Source organism: Carcharodon carcharias, chromosome 5 (genome assembly GCF_017639515.1).
Source record: "Carcharodon carcharias isolate sCarCar2 chromosome 5, sCarCar2.pri, whole genome shotgun sequence".
Classification (NCBI taxonomy): domain Eukaryota; kingdom Metazoa; phylum Chordata; class Chondrichthyes; order Lamniformes; family Lamnidae; genus Carcharodon; species Carcharodon carcharias.
Window position 1 is genome coordinate 28,003,977 of NC_054471.1, and position 13,079 is coordinate 28,017,055.

At 49.5% G+C, this 13,079-nt stretch overlaps 1 protein-coding gene across 6 annotated transcripts in view; it reads right to left on the bottom strand.

The window, feature by feature from the left end:
- The window catches only part of vegfab (vascular endothelial growth factor Ab), a 37,797-nt gene extending 25,033 nt beyond the window's left edge, over window positions 1–12,764 (bottom strand). For all 6 annotated transcript variants that reach the window (XM_041188358.1, XM_041188356.1, XM_041188359.1 and 3 more), the window contains exons 1-2: window positions 12,273–12,764; window positions 9,361–9,400 (exon numbers count right to left, since the gene is read on the bottom strand). In XM_041188358.1, the coding sequence (XP_041044292.1) occupies window positions 9,361–9,400; window positions 12,273–12,338 (106 nt within the window). In that variant the 5' untranslated portion in view covers window positions 12,339–12,764. The remainder of the gene's footprint in view (window positions 1–9,360; window positions 9,401–12,272) is intronic.
- Window positions 12,765–13,079: the final 315 nt, after the last annotated feature.

A 13,079-nucleotide genomic window follows, 5' to 3' on the forward strand; every position in this document is an offset into this window, starting at 1 on the left:
GAATTTAATCGCTCTATCGCTGGGGCTGTGCCTTCAGCTGCCTGGGCCGTAAGCTCTGGAATTCCAACTCTGCTACTCTACCTCTCTTTCCTCCTTTGTGTCAAATTCTGCCTGACATCATTCTTGGGTCAGTTTACGCCATTATAGGCACTACATAAATACAAGTTGTTGTTGTTGAGCAGGAGCAGGGAAAGCGAACCCAGGGTATACCTGAGACCCATTGTCATGCTGTTGTCAATGGAATAAGCCACCTTAGCGCAGGCTGGGTGATCAGAGCTGGCAGGTTTAGATGACTCAGAACCACAGGGTTGGGTTTTCCCAGAGACAGGGGAGGGGATGGGCTTGGAGGTAGGGATGGGGGTGGTTGGAAAAGCAGTGGGGGGCTGCGTCGGGACCGCCTGATACATTCCTACCTCCAGGAAAGTTTCTCAGGGACGGGCGAGGAACCGGATTGGCTGCTTAACATGCGGAGCAGGGAAGACGATTAAGATGATTAAGGCCCCAATCATTTTCCTGTGTGCTAGGGCTGCCAGCTCACTGGAGGCCACCTCTCTATGGCAGGCTGGGGGGAGTTTGAGGTGGGGGCATGTACAATTGGAGCCAGAAGCTTACCACCACCCCCCCCCCTCCCCCCCGCAGCGCCAGTAACAGGGCAGCACCTGTGGTCCAAACAATTTGCCTGGAGGTGCTTCCCCTCCATTCTGAGGGTCCTGCTATCTTCCCATTGGCCCTCAACTCTTTGGATTTTCACGAAAGCCCCCAAGGGCGCCTCCGTGTTGAGGTGCCCCGCCATCCCGATCCCCGATCTGCCTCAGCAGCGCCCACCTGACCAGCTGCTGGTCCTCTAACTGGGTCTCCAGCCTTGACAGGACACCGAGAGTGAAGGTGGCCAATTAGGAGGTCGCCTCCTGGAAGACTGCGCTGGTGGCTGCTCGGCCAGAAAGTGCGAGCTCAGGGCCCCCATCTAGCCCAACATTGGGTTCCCAAAGCCCGTGTAAACATCCAACCCCAGCGTATTTACCCACTGAGTCATCCTATGGGCAGTGAGGAGTCGGCAGGGGAAGTAGAGGGAAGGACAACTGGTCCGCGGTCAGTTCAAGATGAAAATCAGTTTGACAGGAGGAGGACAAGGGTGGGAGAAAATTGCGGGAAGGCATCAGGCCACAAATCCTCAGACTAATTCGCTCCATTCCTGTGGAGTGCAGGTTGCTCCCAAACCTGGAACAGTTGCAGGCTGTGATTTTACTGACTCTGTCTTTGCAATTTTCCGGACTCTGTTGACTGCATCTGTCAGCACCATTCAGCTGTGATGGAGGAAGCTGTCTGTCTGCACAGTGGTTCTATTTGACCGGAGACACCCACATGGTGGCATTGGTGGAGATTAGGCTGAGTCGCGTGCATGATAAGAATGCCAATTAACCTGATAGCAAACGGCTCAATATCAGACCGTGCCAACTCACAGGCTGCCGGGTCTCTGTCAAGACAGTGTGTCCTGTTTGCTGAGGTTATGAGCAAGGCTGACACACTCAATCACAAACAGCCCTGTATCTTATTATTTTGAGGGAGTGCGGGTGAGGGTCAAGATGCAGAGAGTTAAAGCTAAACATTATGAAAAGCGTGGCCTCCTTTTGTTTTTCCTGACACAGACGTTCAACCCACTCCCACCCTTCGGCCCCCTCAGACTCTGGCAGTGCAGCCTTTAGGTGACCTGGCGTGCGTTTGTGCCAAAATGTGCCCCCTTCTGCACGGTTTGCCCAATTATCTCCCACCAAACCCCTCAGCAATAGCAGCTGAGCCGATAGGCCCCCAGAGCCGGCAGCAACCTTTAACCTTTATTGCCAGGAATGCCATGCCCCCGGAAGCAGTTCACTTCCTGCGTTAAAACGGTGGCTACACTTCAAACAAAAACGGGAACTTTGTTGGCTGCAGAGAGCTTCGGGACACCCGGGCGTCGTGAAAGGCACGATAACAATACGAGTCTTCCTTTCTCCGCCGAACACCATGCACTATATATACATGCAGTAACTTGTCTTCTGCATGACACTGGGTTATAAGAGCATCAGGAAAGTAAGAAATAGGAGGAAGAGGAGGCCACTTGGCCCTTCGAGCCACTTAACACGATCATGGCTGATCTTTGACCTCAACTCCACTTTCCCACCTGCTCCCCATATCCCTCGATTCCCTAAGAGGCCGAAAATCCATCGATCTCAGCCTTAAATGTACTCGACGATGGGGGGTCGAGAATTCCAAAGTTTCAAGCTCTCTGAGTGAAGAAATTCCTCCTCATCTCAGCTAAATTATTGATCCCTTATCCCTGAGATTCTGCACCCCCCACCGGACCCCCCCCGTGTTCTAGCCTCTGGAACCAGAGGATACAGCTTCTCAGCATCTACCCCGTCAAGTCCTCTCAGAATCTTGTAAGTTTCAATGATTTAGAGTATAATATATGTTTAATTGTACTAGGGATATCTCAGGATATTACTAAGCCCCCTACACCACTACTTGTCCCCTCACATAACGGCAAATTCTGTCTGGTGCAAACGATAGTTGGGCAGTCTGGTCCACTATGGTTGCTTTCTGCCTGCTTCAAAGTGTGAGTGAGCCTTGCGTTGATACATTCTTTTGATTGTCATGATCGGTAGTTGTTCAATAAACTGGGTTCGGTTTTTAAGTTCCATCTCTCAGTGGTTCGGAAAATCAGTTGTCCCCGGTATCCACGGCAGCACAGTCACCTTCGCTCGCTGTGATGTCATCAGCAGTGGCCCACTTAGCACTCACACACATGACCAAGTTCACCCAGCCCTGCCAAAGCGCCATCGTTACACTGGCTTAAACTAGGACCCCTCCACTGGGACCATAAACTACACCCAGATCGGGGCTAAGCGGTGCTCTTGGTATCGTCATAGAATAATAGGCCAGTACAGCACAACACCATTCGGCCCATCGAGTCAGCGCCAACTCATTTGAAGAGCAATCCTGGTAGTCCCATTCCCCGTTGTCCCCCCATATCCCTCCATTCCTTTACACCTTCGAGGCTTTATCCAATTTCTTTCCAAAGGCTATTATCGATTCTGTAGCCACATCCCTATCGGGGAGTGCGTGCCAAATCCTCAGTGGGAAAAGGTTTTTCCTCAGCTTGCCTCTTGTTCTTTTGCCCCATCACCTTAAACCTGCGCCCTCCGGATATCCACCCGTCAGCCATTGGAAACCGTTCTTCTTCATTCAATCTTAACTAAACCCTTTTTGATTTTAAACATCTCATTCGTCCCTCGTTTTTGACAATGTACAGGTCGTGTTCTGGTTCCTCCCGATCTTACAGAGTGGGTGGGAGCAGGATGGGGATACCAGCTGCAGAAAGCGTTTCTGTTTTATTGGTGACCAGCGGACATGGTCAGTTTGACTTTGGGCACTGAGTGGCTGGCAGTTGACACCACGGTGGTACAGCATTGCCCTCTGGCCGCAGCTCGTGGTAGCAATGCCTCACACTGGCAGAGCCCGCCCAGACTAGGTTACTGCCTGGCTGAGGAACCAGCCTCCCAGTGTCACAGGCTGATCAGCACCCTCCTTCTCCCCTCCTCCCCAAGTTAATTATTACAGACTGAAACCTGAAAATGTTCAATTGGCTGCAAGTGCCTTAGTGCCCGGCTGACCTCAAGTGGTACAGAAGCAGCAGCAGCTTTCTTAATTTGCTATGTGCAGCAGCTTGGCATAGAGCGTCAGGAAGGGTTACCTTCCGGACATGGCAACCAAGCTCTGGAGTGAAGACTACTGCGGAGCAACACCAGGGGGAGCCGCTAGCGCCTGTAATACTCTGAGTGCATTACACTGCGGAGCTGTCACACTCTGTCATCTTGGGTGCAACACCCTGGGTTATTCCCTCAGAATTTACAAGCAACTGCCGACCTACAAAGAAATAATTAACTTTAAGGTCTACCTCAGGGGGACTAGACATTGGGATGATCACACTCACAGCACTTAGCTCTTGGGGATCAGAAAGGAACATGGCAGCACGTCCACACGTCCAGAGCCTGCTCCACTGGCTTGGCCACTGGAGTCACCTGTAGTAAAGACCGAGAAACGACCACAGGTTTTCTTCCTTAGCGAAAGAGGCGTTTCAATATTCTCAGCACTGAGCCAGAAGGTTGCGGGTTCATAATCCCGCTCCAGATACTTGAACCCACAAGCTAGACCGACACATAGGTGCAGTACTGAGGGAGGGCTGCAGTGCCAGAAGTGCAGCATTTCACCTGAAATCGAGGCCACATCTGCCATCTCGGGTCCCATGGCATTATTCAAAAGAGATCAGGGAATTCTACCCGGGGCCCTGGCCAATATTTACCCCTCAATCAGCATCACAAAAAAACAGATTATCTGATCATTATTACATTGCTGCTTGTGGGAGCTTGCTGTGTGCAAATTGGCTGCTGTGTTTCCAACATTACAACAGCGACTATACTTTAGAAGTTCTTCATTGGGTGTAAAGCAACTTTGAATATGTTGAAGTCATGAAAGGTGCTATAGAAATGCAAGTTCTTTCATGTTAACCTGCCACACCATCGTGCCTGCAGTTTGACAAATCTGCTACTGGTGCACACACTGCAACCTGCACCAACAGCATTGCTAATGCGCTCCAAAGGGGGAAATGGCTATTCCCAACTTTCCGTGTACTATGTCAATGGAGCAATCTGCAGGACTGATCAGGACAAGAGGAGGAACAAAAACTATACAAGGATAAACTGTGCTGGGTGATTGTGATGGGAATAATGTCAGACACCAGTTGAGGGATTGGCCTTTTACAATGATGTGTCTGACCTTCAGTATTGTCCTTCAGCTGTTCCAGTTATGCAGCCTCAGAATACCACAGCTCTCTCTCGCTCTCTCTCACACACAAACACACACACATACAGGAACACAGAAACACACAAGCACTAATTTATACACACACGATACTTAATCCACTACAGTGTTTAACACTGCTTGGAATCCCTCTTTTAATCTCCCTCCCTCCCTCACTTCCCCACCCTCCCGCCCCGCCCACCAACTCCTCTCTCGAATCTGCTGACTTGTTCTGGGGGGGCGGGGATTGCAGTTTCACAGGCATTTCCAGATATCGCTCCGGCAGTTATCCCACAGCCGCGAGTCTAGCCAATGAGCGCTTGGTCGGCTACTCGACTGCTGGGGCTTTCACAGACGAGGCCACTCCTGCCCTGCCCTACTTGGTGGAGCATGGGGGAGGGAGGCAGACACGTGCAGTCTGGAGGTCCTAGGCTGGGATGTCGGGCGTTTTAGGCTGGGAGCATTGATAAAGAACTGTCCTACTGCCCTGACCCTGTCCCCAATCTCCTCTTCCCTTTCCCTCAGAGGCATATCCCAGTGGACATCAAGTAACTCAGCAGAGGACTTGATAGATTGAACCCAGCAATCCCATGTTGCCCACACACACACACACACACACACACACACACCCCCGCCTCCCTCCCCATTCCCACTCCCACCCCCACAGCCCAAACAAAATTACATTTTAAAAGAGTGATTTTGAAAATAAATTGTGGTAACACAAGATTCAGCAAAGGGTCGTGAAAGGGTTAAGCTGCACTCTGAAGCAAGACACCGTGACTACGAGCTGGCAAAAAGGCAGGTCAATGAAGGACAAGCCTTTACTGTATGACCTTGTCTCATATTGTTGCTGTTCAGTCGTATTTTAGAGATGGCCTCTAAAGCCAGGTCTGCTGGTATCTTATCTCATATTTTCCTAAACTGTGCACAGAGCTGTTTATTCAGTTTTCTATCTCCCTGTCTCTCAACCCCCAGCCACCCAGACCCCTACCCCTCCCCCACCACCACCAAAATCAAGCCCACTCTGATCTGTAGCCGAGTATGGAGCAATATAGATAACACCGCATTAACAGGGCACTACAGATCAACATTCAGTGTCCACTGCCCTTTGTGTGGTAATAGTCAAAGGCGCCCTCAAAGCCAAACTGGATCTTAAGGGAATCTCTCAGAAAGGGAAATTGGACAGCACGATGGGACTGGCGCTGAAAGGACTCTTATTCCCGTACTTTGAACATTTTTCGCTGGTGTTGAGACCAACTTATTCTTGGGCCCCAAGACCAGAGGCTGGACTATCCATTTGTAGTCAGCGGCACCTCGAGTCCTTCTGCAAGGCGTCAACTCCCACTCTCAGGGCCAGAGGAGAGGAAGGAAGAACTTACATTTCTATAGCACCTTTCATGGCCGGGGGATGTCCCACGGCACTGTGCAGCTGGTGAAGTTCCTCTGAAGCGGACAATCGATAGAGGGAGCACCGTGTGTTGCCACCCCAAGAATATAACAGGCTCCATTCAGTGATAGTGCTGCCCATGTTTTCATTCTGGTTGAAATCTGGAGACACAAAGTGCTTCAACTACACTTGCTGACCAACAGTCCAAAGGATTTTAAGGGATTGTGCCTTGTTTTGACTGCTTTGTCCAACGTCTCTTAAAAGGATGCCTTTTGTCCCGTATTCCTACCGACAGCCTGTGGGAGACTGCGCCTGGGAGTCTCAGTTGAATGGTTTGAGCAGCTGTGAGTTGGCCAGCCAAGAGATGATAATGTTGTGACTCCACAAGATAAGTTGCAAGTTTTGGTTGTTTTAAATTCATCCCCTGCACCACACCGCACCCCTCCCCACCTCAGCCTTTATAGTCACCAGGAACCTCTTTCCCCCTGCTCTCACTGTCATCGGCCCCACTCTTTTGGTCACACCAGCACACCTCCCCACTCTTTCAGGTCCCATAATCAAAGCATTCCACATTTTATTTCATAAGAGTTGGGCATCCTGCTACTCAATGTGACCGACTTTGCAATAGCACATGCTGTTTACAGCTCCCACTCTAATAAAAACAACACATCAATCAAAAAACATCAAATCTCGCTGTTCCACTTTCTGGTGCAAACACAGACCACATACAGTCCCCTCTCTAAAAGCGTCACCACAGAAAATACCCTGATGTATATTTTAGTCTTCAGTGCTTCAGATGCAGAGATTCACATGCCTGTATCCCTGGTACACATGGTCCTTTATCATAAACCCTAAAGACATCAAAATTTCATCTCTCTTTATATGGAGTCTATGCACCAGATCCATGTTCCATATGGAGCTAAATCCTGCAGGGAATGAGAACAGGTGGAGGAGAACTTGTTGGAAGCTATTGTCACGTTATGTAACGTGCATTAAAAGACTGAAACTTTCATAAGTGGGTTTTAACTATGAATGTGTGTAGTCCCAGGCTCTGGAAATGAATGTGTGAATAGCAAGACAATCATTTCAATAATAAGTTTTATTTTCAAATTTGGTAAGTGGCTTGCTGCACTGTTTGCACCAGTATCATGTCCGTACCAGTATCAGTACCTGTACGTGTGCCACTGCCTGTACACGTGTCACTGCTTGTACAGGTATCAGTGCCTGTGCCTCTACCAGTACTTGTCTGGTATCAGTGCCTGTACCAGTATCAGTGCCTCTTTCGGTATCGCTACCTGGACCAGTATTACAACCTGTACCAGTATCAGTGCCTGTGCCAGTACCATAACCTGCACCAGTATCACAACACGTACCAGTATCAGTGCCTGTACCAGTATCAGTGCCAGTACCAGTATCAGTGCCAGTACCAGTATCAGAATTTATACCAGCATCAATGCCTCTTCCAGTATCAGTGCCTGTGCTAGTATCACAACCCATACCAGTATCAGTGCCTGTACCAATATTACAACCTGTACCAGTATTAGAATTTATACCAATATCAATGCCTCTTCCAGTATCAGTGCCTGTACCAGTATCAGTGCCTGTGCTAGTATCACAACCCAAACCAGTATCAGTACCTGTACCAGTAACACAACCTGTACCAGCATCAGCACTAGTACCAGTATCAGTGCCAGTACCAGTATCAGAATTTATACCAGCATCAATGCCTCTTCCAGTATCAGCGCCTGTGCTAGTATCACAACCCATACCAGTATCAGTGCCTGTACCAATATTACAACCTGTACCAGCATTAGAATTTATACCAGTATCAATGCCTCTTCCAGTATCAGTGCCTGTACCAGTATCAGTGTCTGTGTTAGTATCACAACCCATACCAGTATCAGTACCTGTACCAGTAACACAACCTGTACCAGCATCAGCACTAGTAGCAGGATCAGTGCCTGTATCAATGCCCATACCAGTATCAGAGCCTGTACCAGTATTACAACCTGTGCCTGTATCAGTGCCTGTACCAGTATCACATCCTGGACCCGTATCAGAGCCTGTATCAGTATCACAACCTATGCCAGTATCAGTGCCTGTACCAGTATCACATCCTGGACCAGTATCAGTGTCTGTACCAGTATTACAATCCATACCAGTATCAGTGCCTGCACCAGCATTACAACCTGTACCAGTATCAATGCCTGTACCAGTATCAGTGCCTGTACCAGTATCACATCACAACACAAGCAAAAGGGTTTTACACAGATGTAAAATATGCAGTGATGATCATAGGGCTCAGAGATCACTGAAATCAGATGGTGCCCACATTATGAAAAATCTGATCCCTTGATCCTTTGCTCTAATACATCAACAGCTAGTGCTACTGCTTTGGCAGCGTGTGTTCAAATCTCACCATGGCTGCAAATTCAATTAGTTGTCACAAAAACCCACCTGGTTTACTAATGCCCTTTCGGGGAGGAAGCCTGGCCTATATGTGACTTCACACCCACTAACTGCTCCCTGAAATGGCCCAACAAGCCACTCAGTTCGAGGCAATGCCCACAATACCCACATCCCATGAAAGTTATTTTAAAAAGTAAAGCCTGACTAGCACTTACACCCACTCAAAGATGCGCTGAATTTATAGCAGGTAAATGGCAAATAGCTTATTCAGGGGTTGGGAAGGGGTAAACAGCCCTGTCAGCTATACTGCCATTAAATGAAACCTTCAATGCAATAGTGCTTACAGCCAGTGTGACAGGAGAAAATTCATGCAAATAGTAGCTATTTAAATAATTTAAAGATCTTTTCACCACCGCCGCCCCTCTACCCGCCCCCCGCCCCCCCCCCCCCCCCCCCACCCCCCACCCTCCCAACACCCCAACTTCCCTCCACGAAAGCCAGTTACATGGAAAAGCATGGGGGGCGGGGAGGGTAACACAGGCACTTTCCGCCTGTGACCAGCAGGTGGCAATCTAAGCCTGTGCTGAGCAACCTGCAGCAGCGAGTAGACTCTCAACATTAAATCAGTCTCACTTAAAACAAGAGTGGGTGGGGGGGGGGGGGGGAGGGGGTTGGAAATATATAACTTCTAGTTTGAAATGACCGCGATCGTCCAACAGTTCACTTACCTTCGTTCCTCCGAGGTTTCTCGTTGGGGATGTGCGCCGTCTAAAAGAGCCAAAACAGGGGAAAGGGAATAGAATTAGAACAAGTTTATAAAAAGACACTAGCTTTCACCCCAAGCTGTCATTTAATCAACGAAGTGACAGCGAAAAAGATAAAATCACAAATAAAGGAGGCATCGCAAACACACCTTGCACAAACAGAAAGATTCCAGCTTGCAACAAATTTACAAATGTTTAATTCCCAGAAACGCTGATTATTATTATTTTTTTAACGCGATTGACATTTTTAACCTCTTGAGAGAAAAAAAAGGACTTGGGGGAGGGGGGGGGGAGGGGTGGGGGTGAAATCTTACAGCCTGCAAGAGGCCATTCGGCCCATCGGCCGGGGGGTGGGCAGTGGTGACAATCGAACATTTAGGCGGCTCGGGGTTCACTTATTTAAAAAAAAAAACCCTTTCTCTTCCTTCGCTCCTGAACAGGACTTGGCAGCAGCCCCAGGTCAGGAGGAGTTAACAGATCATGAACCTGGGTCAAAAGGGGATCTATTTATTTATTTTGAAATTCGACCTACTGGCTCCGTGTTTCGACATCACGGACTTTATACGAAAAATATGGGTTCACTCGCACGAATAATCACTGGAGAGCGAGCGAGGGAAAATATTTAAACAGGGAACATGCAATAAATGTAAGGAATGTCTTCTAGTTTAACATTAACCTTCTCTGTACAGTGGCACCTGCTGTACCGACTGAGCTTGTGTCGGAGTTTGAAAGAGGGACGAGCATATTTCAGGGTTGGTGCGAAGCTCCAGGGTCAGGAGGCAGAGAGCGGTTCGTCCCTGTCGAGCGCTGGAAGTTTTGCAAATAAGTGGGAAGGGGGAGAATAGATCATAAGAGGAGGAGGGCTAGACTTGGAGGGAAGGTGGGGGGTGGTGTGTGGAAGAAATGGTGAAGGGACAAAGCGAGGGTCATATAGACAGGATGGGGAGGGAGAGAGAGAGAGACGTGAAAATAAAATGAAGCAGACAGAGAAATAGATGGAAAAGGAGAGCGATGAGAGGTGAAGAACACGATAGAAGAGATAGACAGAATGAGGCAGAGGGTGAAGGAGGGGGGGATAGGTGGATGGAGCACAGAAACAGTCACACTTCTGAATGTTTGCCCGTCTCTCCTGAGCCTATCTGCCGCTTTGGCGTGGGTTTCTGGGGCCGTTTATTGTGTTTTTGTGAAGCTGAGTGTGTGTGTGTGTGAGGGAGGGAAGGTGTGAGTGAGGCTGTGTGTGTGTGTGTGAGGCTGAGTGTGTGTGTGTCTGAGGGAGGGTGTGTCTGAGGGAGGGTGTGAGTGAGGCTGAGTGTGTGTGAGGGGGTGTATGAGGGTGTGTGTGTGAGGCTGTGTGTGTGTGTGTGAGTCTGAGTGTATGTGTGAGGGGGTGTGTGAGGGGGTGTGAGTGAGGCTGTGTGTGTGTGTGTGAGGGTGTGTGTGAGTGAGGCTGTGTGTGTGTGCGTGAGTGAGGGGGTGTGTGTGTGAGGGGGTGTGTGTGTGAATGAGGGGGGTGTATGAGTGAGGCTGTGTGTGTGTGTGAGGGTGTGTGTGTGAATGAGGTTGTGTGTGTGAGTGAGGCTGAGTGTGTGTGTGTGTGTGTGTGTGAGAGAGAGACAGTGTGTGGGGAAGGCAGGGTGTGTGTTTCTCTGTCTCTATGTGACTGCTCCGAATGGACATTAGCAGTCAGATCAGACTGCAGGCTGCAATGTCCGGGGGTTGAAGGCGGCTCTGTATGGAAATGTGCACACAAGGCTGGAGGACTTGCCTCTCTCTATCGGCATCTCTTTCGCTCACCACCACCCCCCACCCCTCCCAGGGAACAATAATCGCCGGTGACCACAGAGTCTCGGGCTTGAACAGAAATAACACCGGTTTCCTGGTGCCCCGACCCTACTCCCCCAATCCCCCCCACCCCCCACCACCCCCCCCCCCCCCCCACCACCCTCCTGGACGGGGCTGGATAGGACAGTTTGAGGGGGCAGCGCACCCTGAGCCCTCTGAGAAAGGAGCTGGTATGTATCCGGTGAGGGTGCTGCCAGTGAGGCGGGGGGGTGGGTGGGGAAATCACACCAGATAGCTGTGGGGCTTGACCAGCCTGCCTTTCTGCATTTCTTACAGGAGTTCATGCAGGCGCGGCAATATTGCCCTTTTAAATCGATGGGCGTCATATGTCACATCATTTTCATACAAGATTTTGTTTTGGGGAGGGGGAGTGGGGAGGAACGCAGCGTGTGGGGAGGACAGCACCGTAAACAGGGAACACAGAATCGTCTCCCACCCCGCGCAAGACGGGGGTCTGGTCAGCCGCAACTTGGGTGAGTGCGAGGCAAAGCGCAACGACCGAGCTTACATCCAGTCAAAGTCTGGCTGCTGTGTGTGTGTGTGTGTGTGTGTGTGTGGGGAGGGGGGAGAGAGAGAGAGAGAGAGGGAGAGAGAGGGAAAGGGAAAGTCAGAGAGGCAGGGAGAGGGAATTGGAAGGAGCGAGAAAGGGGCAGACGGACAGAAAAGAGAGGGGGAGGCGGAGAGAATTAGGGAGAGAAGGGTCAGAGAAGGAGGTATAGAGGCAGAGAGGGATAGAGAAAAGCTGAGAGGCAGTGAGGGGAGAGAGTGAGAGAGAGGGGGAAAGAGACAGAGAATGAGAGACAGAGGTTGAGCGAAAGACAGAGGCAGAGAGAGAGGGAAGAGTGTGGAGAGAAGAAAAGTGGGAATGGACAATATTATCAATGTCACCCTTATTCGTGTCAGCCCGGCTCTGCAACTCACACGTGCTACCGTGCACTATTTAAAAATAACGAGAATCCATTCCGTGATTAGTAATTAGGATGATTAATAAAAGGTCAGCTCCGCAGAGCGGTAAAGTGAGAGAGATGACTTACCTTGGCACTGTCAAAGTACAGCGAGGCGACTATGAAACAATTCAATAAACTTAGGAGCCAGTTCATGGTTGCTGGGTTATATATTGTATCCCACGAGAAATACGGCGAGAAGAAAAAAAACTCTGGAAATTGTTGCCTACAAAATGAAAGGAAATATTGAACAGCGTCTCTCTCTCTCGGTTCTGTCTCCCGCGTTCAATCCAATTTTCTCAGTGTAACATCCCTCCGGTGTGGAAAGTAAACCATCGATTCTTTTAATTTTTTTTTCTCTCTGTGTGTGTGTTACTGTGTGTGTGTCTCTCTCCACCTCCTGTTCCTCTCTCTCTCTCTCTCCCTCACTCTGTGTCCAGCGGCGAACACCTCACGTTCTCGGCTGGCCAACTGCAGAAGTAAAGTTGATCGGTACAGACTTTTTCACAGACAGACAGACACACAGCCTCAGACGAGCGATCCGCTTCGAACAGCTGCTCACTCTCTCTTCTTGCAAGGGAGGGAGGGAAGGAAGGAAGGAAGGGGGGTCGGGGGGGGGGGGGGGGGTGGGGGGCGGTGGGGGCTTCGCTTGAAGCCCAGAACTTGTCTTCAACAAAAATTTTAAAAATGGTATATAAATATATGTCATAAAAAAAACTAAAATCCTTGAATCTTGGGTACAGTTTTCCTCTCTCGTTGCAAGACAGCCAAAAGAAAAAGTCCAGAATTGAAAAGGTTTAATCCTGGAAAAAAAATGCTGTATATGTATTTATAGAATGAAGGGGAGGAGGGCAAAAAAAAAGTACTGATTGGAAGTAAGTTGCGAACGCCTTGTGC